This window comes from Micropterus dolomieu, linkage group LG23, assembly GCF_021292245.1.
Source record: "Micropterus dolomieu isolate WLL.071019.BEF.003 ecotype Adirondacks linkage group LG23, ASM2129224v1, whole genome shotgun sequence".
NCBI classification, from domain to species: domain Eukaryota; kingdom Metazoa; phylum Chordata; class Actinopteri; order Centrarchiformes; family Centrarchidae; genus Micropterus; species Micropterus dolomieu.
This window is the reverse complement of record NC_060172.1, coordinates 5,287,581-5,295,908: the sequence shown is the minus strand read 5'-3', so window position 1 is coordinate 5,295,908 and position 8,328 is coordinate 5,287,581. Positions and strand designations below refer to the sequence as shown.

The 8,328-nt window shown below is 42.6% G+C and overlaps 1 protein-coding gene across 1 annotated transcript; it reads left to right on the top strand.

The window, feature by feature from the left end:
* Positions 1-569: 569 nt before the first annotated feature.
* Positions 570-1,520, top strand: LOC123963033 (odorant receptor 131-2-like). The gene has a single exon (XM_046039555.1). The coding sequence runs from the start codon at positions 570-572 to the stop codon at positions 1,518-1,520; it is 951 nt and encodes a 316-aa protein (XP_045895511.1).
* The last annotated feature ends 6,808 nt before the right edge of the window (positions 1,521-8,328 follow it).

Genomic DNA, 8,328 nt, shown 5'->3' with positions numbered 1-8,328 from the left:
TTTGACACCTTTTTAGAACACACTCAATTTGGACAGCTCCTGTAGTTTTAATGCTGTACATAGGCCTTCAGGACGGACTGGATGTCCATGTAATTTGTTGTGGAAATCTTTCTATAAGGTCATAAGCTTGTATTAAGCCAGCCATGCGCAATACAGGCAAAACAATAAATAATGAATGAATAATAATTCCACCAAGTTTGAGAAAGCACTTCTATTTTTTATGTTCACTATGGAAGACATCACATGACCAGGGTTTGGGGAAATGATGGAATAGAGAAGATCTATATCTTAACTGTTAATCACGCAGACGTGTAATTACGTAATGTGGGGAAATGGGTGTGAGAACAGACCTTAAATTCAGGTGTGGGTAGGCAAACCCTGCAGACCAGGTCTGCACAGGAAACAAGCACAGACTCTAACCTGCTGTCTGCAAAGGGAAAATATATTTGCATGATTTTAGATTTTGCATGTGATCAATCATCTCTGCTGATCTTTATTTCTTATAGGAATGCAAACTGGAAGAAATTCTCTGTGTTACAACAGGTTAATGTCTTAATTGCTTCTCTAAAATGTCGTATGTAAATCAATCTCTGTCCAATGTCACAACTGAAACACAGTATCAGGGGTTACTGGAAAGACTGTTATTTTCCACTCTGACTACAGTGCCATGTTGTGTGTTTCTCTTCATTAATGGGACCATGTTATTCACCTTGAGGAGTAAACCAGTGTTTTGTGAGACCTCTCGTTACATTCTGCTGTTTAACCTCCTTTTTGCAGACACTGTTCAGATGGCAGTGAGCCAGTTACTGTATGTAATCGCTGCTTGTAGAATAACGCTGACGTATCCTGTGTGTGGTGTTCTTGACATGCTTGGTTATCTCACAAGTGAAATCTCTCCTCTCACACTGGTGGTGATGTCTCTGGAGAGATTTGTAGCTGTGTGTTACCCACTGAGGCACGCTGCCATCATCACCGTCAGAAACACAGGGGGGGCCGTCACTGGGGTTTGGGTCTTCAGTTCACTAAATGTCCTTACTCGAGTTCTTTTGCTTTTAGAATTTCCTTTTAAAGACCTGGAGAGCCTGCAGATGAAAGATTTTTGCTCTAACATGGCCATGCTTCTTGGCCAAGTATCTGCTGATTATCGCAAAGCCTACACTTGTTTTCTGTTTGTATTAGCTGGTGTAGTAACCATTTCCTCCTATATTGGTGTGATGATAGCAGCCAGGTCGGCCTCCACAGACAAAGCTTCAGTCCATAAAGCTCGTAACACACTGCTGCTTCATCTGGTGCAGCTGGGCCTCTGTCTCTCCTCGACTATATACAGTCCTCTGCTCATTGCTCTTTCAAGAATTGTAACAAGGATAGTAATTGTGCGCATCCAGAATGTTTTTTATCTGTGTGTTTTTATATTCCCCAGATGTCTGAGTTCTCTCATCTATGGCCTCAGAGACCAGACCATCAGACCCATTCTCATGTACCATCTATGCTTTCGACCGAAACGTTCCAGCCCAGGCTGAGAAGTCAAGTTTTAAGGGAGGCCTTCATAAATCACCATATCTGACTGTAGAGACTGCACAAGAAAGAAACTGAAAACACAGTTTATAATTTTGTAAATGTCACTAATGCTTGAAATTCATAATCATATCATAATTCTCACGTCCAAGAGCAGGTGATTTTAAACGGATGTCTTAAGTTGTTTTTATCTCACTTTATCCTAATGTGTTTTCAGCATAGTTGTAACTTCTAACATGTGTTATTGTGTGTCAAATGCTTGGGGAGGGGGGAGCTTTATTCCTTTGTTGGATAAGTATGGACTTCATAGAGATGACACAAAGAATAAGACATAGAATCCCTGACGGATGCAAACACGGCATCTTAACAGCTAGGCTCTCACGCGCCCCAGCACATGTGTTCATTGTGATAATACATTGCAGGGCTTGTTGTAGAATAATAAAACAAAGCATGTGTAATAACTTATAAAGATGGGTTATTAACTGGTTTGACATGAAAAATGCAGCTTTATCCTCTGTCACACATATCTACCCTGGTGATAAGACGCTGGCCAACACAGGCAGCCCTCATCACTGCTACACCAGCATTTTACACCATTCAGTGCATCCAAAACCAGCCTTTATCTAACCTCTCCGTGTCCTGACCTCCCCAAACACCTGCAGTGCTTAAAAACACAGAATATGGGGGTAAAGATTATGCAGATAGCCCCCTTATTTAGAACGAGTGAAAGAAAGAAGAATGGAACTTAAAGTTTCAAAATTGATTAAATCAATAAGAATGTATGAACTAAATTATCATTTAATTCAAGAGTAAAACATAAATAGTTCAATGAATAGTGAAATTCATCATTATTGTCACATGCTATTAAATTATTCTTATTTTCATGGAAACAAAGGCTGTATCACTACCTATTGCACTATATTCACATCTGTTATCTGCCATTTTATTTGAGTGTCCAAATTGTAAGTATAAAATATATGCATCATACAGTATGGCTCTTTGAAACCAAGTAAAACTCCAAACTTAAAGTTTAATTGCCTCGTACTCCCCTCTGGGTTGTCTGGGTAGATTTGAATATAATTTTTTATTGTGTGTAGGGCTATGCTGTGTTAAAAGAGGGTATTAAAGGGGCTATGTGGAGTTTTCTTCTGTAATTTGTAATGCATCACCTGTGTGAGAACAAACAAAACAGGGACCCACTAGTAGAAGTATTACTCCATAGTACTCCACACGGTACCTTTTAAGTTACTCTAAAGTTCGACATTTTAGGAAATAGGCTTATTTTCTTTCTTTCTAAGAGTGAGGTGAGAGGATTGGAATCAATCAAATGTGTGTTCACTGTAGTGGGTTAGTATGGAGGTGGAGTCAGGACCTGGTTAACCTAGCTTAGCATAAGGACTAGAAGCAGGAGGAAACAGCTATCCTGGCAAATCACCCTTCTTCCACGTTGTCCAGCAACCCTGCTGCCCCTGTGCCATCAGCCTGCACTCCTCAGTGGGGGGAGCCTCCACCTTACAGGCAGCCAGACTCCACCCATCACCTGCCTCGCTCCGATCAAGCTGACTTTGAATGCTGCTATGAAGAGGGTGGGGGAGATGGAACATCCCATTGCAATTCCTACTTCCAGCTGCTGCCGTCTGGTGGTGACCTGGCGTGGGGGAGGGCATGTGCAGCTCCTGGAAGTAGCTCATCATAATGGACTTGATGCTGTCTGTAGAAAAAGTCACAGGCAATGAGCTGATGTGGCACTGACCCCTATGCATTGGCTAGGTCCAGCCATACAACGTGCAGATCCTTCTTCTCCTTCTTAGTGGCCTGACTGTTCGCAAATCACAGTGGCATATTTAACACAGCTCCGGAAGCCTGGGACCCTGGCATTCAGGTAGCTGGAATCGATGTAGCTATTCCTCATTGTGTCGGTGGGCATCCTTCTCGCCATGACTGAGAAGAAATTCTTCCCCTCAACATTCAGCAGGACTATGAGTAAGCTGATTGTCTTTGAGCTCTGCTCCTTGGGAACAGACTGCCACTGCCCTTTGCCAAGGAACCTGAGAAAGTGGAGATGTGGCTAAAGAGAGGTGACATGTAGAGAGCACAAAAACCTGACAACAGACGAAATAAACTTTAATTAGCGACAGCTGATGAGACTTGCTGCCTATGACATTGGACATTTTAATCAGCAAAGCGACAGTTTTCTGCTTCACTTCTGCAAAATCCACAAAAGTCTAAAAATCAGGCAAAACACAGGAGATGAGGCTGGGACTCTTGACAAAATACAAAGATAAAAAATGTTTAAACAAAAGACAAGGGAAGCACATGGACTGTACAGTATATGCACAGAGAGAGGGTCAGATACGACACCTGTGAAACTCATAAATGCATGAAGACACACAAAGAAGGATTCTTAACTTAACAAAACTCAAACCCAAAACCATGACACTCTGGTTGAACTGTTTGTATGAAGTTTTATTTTTTTTTACTATTTATTCTACTTTTCTGTGTTTTTCTTATGGAGTAATGCTTGGCAAGTTCTACTTCTCTTTTGGGAGGTGTAGAGGTGTGATGGGAGCTCATTCACAGTCCACTGGGTCTGATGATGATCAGTTCAGTGACATAATCTACTAATTAGGCTCACAGATAGGTGATAGCCAAACTTATAGTGGTGCTATTGATAATGTTGCACTATATATGACACAAAATGGTTTCATTTATTGTCGATGGATGTTTAAGAATTTTTTTGGATTTTTATTTGTGAATGTAAAAGAACCGATCTTTTTGCTGAGGTGCTCTGTAGAAAATCATACATACTGTTACCACTATACAATCACATGGCTGGCCTACACTAGAATGTAGCCAATAGAAAAGACCAGAGGCCTTAACATCTGGAGCAATTTCTTGCCCCAGTATACTTTAACATCTAGAAAGGAGCTGGGGATTGAACTGCCAACCCTGTGACTAATAAAAAACCCGCTTTACTTCCTGAACCACAGCAATCTGACCACCAGGTGCAGCGCTTTAGCACTGGAGATCTCCATCTTGTATATGCACAAGATCCTCCGTCCTCCTTCTTGTGACCTGGAAATCGACCTCAGCGCACCATCATGAAGGACATTTCACTTACTAAAATGATGAGTGAGGATTAAAGGGTGGGTTTTTTAGGGGACAGCAAATTTACAGAAGCTGTATACTCTCTAGTGGTGCTACCATCAGAGTTTCAGGAGTGGGACCACACATCAATGACGTCACTCCTGGCATTTACATAAATACCCACACAACACATGTCCTCTTCTTCCCTCTCGCATTCCTCACCTGAACCGAGGTACTTCCATCCACTTACCTCTTTTGAGAAAGTGTACATCGCTATCCCCATCAGACGATGAATTATTTGGATGGACTCACGACAGTCATCTTCTACACCCACGTCAGCAGACCCAACACAGAAGCGGAACCCTTCTCCGTCTCCACGCTTGAGACCCTGCTTTCCACAATCGTAAAGCCGAAGTGAGTCCAGCTTTAATGTCATCTCTTCCACAGTCCACTTTTCTAAATGTAGGGGCCTACTAAATATGGTTAAATGAAAAGACTGTTTCTTTGTATGTGGGATCGTAATGGGAAAAACTACACCTTCCATGATGCTTTGCTCTTTGTGAATTCTAGTGTCATGATAACGTAGCCAATGTGATTTTAGTTTGTTTTGACTGATGTAAACTGAGCCAATTAGAGATCACTTGGGAGCTAGCCTGCTGAGTAGCATCGCTGTGAGGAGGGACCCCGCCCACGGGAATTGCATCGCGGCCCGGACATCTACCTACTGCACCTCGCCATTCTGCTGCACCGTCTACCTGTGGATTCTTTGGAACTGTCGGAGTGACGGAGGTGCGTGAGTAAGGGGAGACTTTTCTGAACATTGAACTGTACTACCAGGGAGTTAAAGGATTTCTCTTTCATATGTGTGCAACCGTATGGCCCCTAATGTTTACAAATCCAAGCGCTTGGTAATAATTTGAACAAGTTGGAACTGTGATAGTACAGATTTCTGTACTTGGGACTTTATTGTACTGAAGGGGTATCTTTTGGTATTGATACCTCTACAGGTTACATTTATTTTCATTCAGTTCACACACACAGTTTAATATTTTTTTTATTCCATCCTAAGAGAAACAAAACAGTGAAGTGTTATTTTGAAGAGTACCAGAGTGGTTTGATAAAGCATCTTTTGGCTATTTGTCGATTTATTAAGTGTTCATTGTAAGGTTTAAACTTTAGTGATTTGGGTTTGATACAAAAATGTGGTGTTTTAAAGAAAACCCTTGGTTATGAAAGTACCAGGAAAGTAAAAATAAATGTTTTTTCCTTTTTCATACTATATATTGTTGTTGTTCATATTTGACTTACTTATAAATACTTACCATTATTCTGGGGAACTTCAGTACAGTTCTTAAGGTGAGCTTAGTAGTTCCACAGTGGAGGCACCGCACTATTATTGTTCTTACATACACAGTTTATTTGTTGTCTGTACTTACTTCTCCTACCTGAAGTCACTGTAACAAATATTAGTAAACAGGGAATATTTAGCCAGCAGAACTCAGGATCCTGTTTAACACACTTTTGATATAGTAACCCGGTGTGATAGCAAGGACCACCTTAGGTCTTGTTTGATCAGCTCTACTGGTGTCAACAAGGGGTTACATAAGCTATCGGGAACAATGCACCAGACGAATCCTCCGCCTCACAACAAACCCCACGCCAGCGAGGCCCCGAGTCATGAACAATCAGCATGAACAATCTGATTGTAACCATAGCCACTCTTCGAAAAACAGTTAAAGGTGAAATAATTCTGATTTAGAGAACAGACAATACAGCAAACTTTTCAAGCTATAATGTCAGCGTGCCATGCCTTCTGTTTTGTCAACACCAGCTCCCTTCCGGGTCAACGCTACTGTTAAAAGGGACTGTTCACATATTTCCTCCAGCTCAAGATAGCAGAAAAGTCAGTACCAAAGCAAAACAGAACGTCTGTTGTGGTGGCAGCCCGGCTGGCGGTGAGTGTCCTGTTTATTTCTCCTTTTTTCTTGTGATTCTGTTTTTCCCTTGTGTTTTCGCTTGCCTGTCTGTGTCCCCTCTGCTCTCCTTGATTGTGTTCTCCCTCTCTCTCTCTGCTCCTGAGCCCAACTGACGATCCGCACCTGCACCTCGTTAGCCTGCCACACCTGCCAGCAATCAACTCCATCCCTGCCAGTATTTCAACCCCGGTTCTCCACACAATCGTGGCTTGATCATCGTTGCTCCTGACCTGGTGCCACTGCTTGCCTCAAGCCTTTTGCCACATCTCCGTCCCCCGGTGCTCCTTGGCTCCTATGCCTCAGCCCCCTCTGCCCTACTTGCTCCTCGGTCCCCTGTGCCCGCGTTCCCCCGGCATCCACCTCTCCCTCACCTCCACTTCCTCAGCCCCTTTTTCCGCTCAATAAATCCTCTTTCAACTGAGCGTTGCTTTTGGGTCCTCTCTGTCCAGCAACCGTAACAACTTCAACCAACACCAGAAATTCAAGGCCTCCCCCGCTCATTGGGGTGGACCGGACAACCAGCCTACATCATACAGGACAACCACATTGAGTCGTCAGCATCCCCGCCATCCAGTTCCAGCAGCTTCAGGCACCCCAGCCATCTACATCTACCAACCACAGCAGCAGCTTCATGAGGGGCCTTCAGCACCAGGACGCCAGCGCCACCGCTGGACTCTTCCAGGAACTACAGCAGCCAGTTCCATAGGGCCCCCCAGCACCAAATGCTAGCGCCCCCAGTCATACACCTCAAGCAACCTCAGCAGCCGGTTTCAGTAGGGGCTTATGGCCCACTTATACTCCTGGGTAGGGTCTACGTGCGTTGTAGGCTACGCACGTAGCCATGCATTTATACTTGTGTGTCGGTGTGTCCATTATTCTGCACTTACACCCACTGCCCACTCCCAGTAACCACTAACACAAGCATGCAAGATGGTCCATTACACATAACCACCTGAAAAGTCATCATCAGAAACCGTTTCAAAAGGACAGGCACTTCATGCTGTTCTTTGCTTATCTTTCAATTATAATCAACTCCAGTTCTGACATAACTGATGCTAGCAACATACAAGCTAAACGCTTAAGTACAGTTGTTTCAAACACACAATTATTACGAGCTCAGTCGTTTTGAGCCAACAGCCGTTTCGAGCCAACAGTTGTTTTGTAGTTGTTTTAAGCAAGCAGTCCTTTTCTCGTTTCAAGTAAAGAGTCATTGCCTAGCCACTGTCGTCATCTAGCTATATCTGTTAAAGCAAACAGTAGTCATATTGCTAAGTCATTTCGTGCTATAGCTGTTTTGAGCTAACATCCCTTGCTAGCTAACTTTGAGCTAACAACCATCTAGAGCCAACAGTCATTTCCTAGCTTAGTCATTCCAAGCAATCGTCTTCTAGCTAATTCAGTTTGAGCTATACTTGTTTTCAAGCAAACAGTCATTTCTATAAGTTGTCCAACCTAACAGTTGTCTCCCAGCTAAGTCTTTTTGAGCAAAACTAGTTTTGAGCCAACATTCGTTTCGAGCTAACATTCATTCCAGCTAACGTTCATTTAGAGATATCATGGAGCTAAGGTAGTTTTAAGCCAACATCAAGCTAATGGTTGTTTTGAGCTAACATCCAGCTATCAGTTAAAGTTATCTTGGGGCGCTGAATTTATATATATATATACTTTCTTGACTTAAATATAAATTCAAATAATTTTAACTAATTATTGTAATAAAGTTGTTTTATCTAGCATTTTATCAGTGCTTATT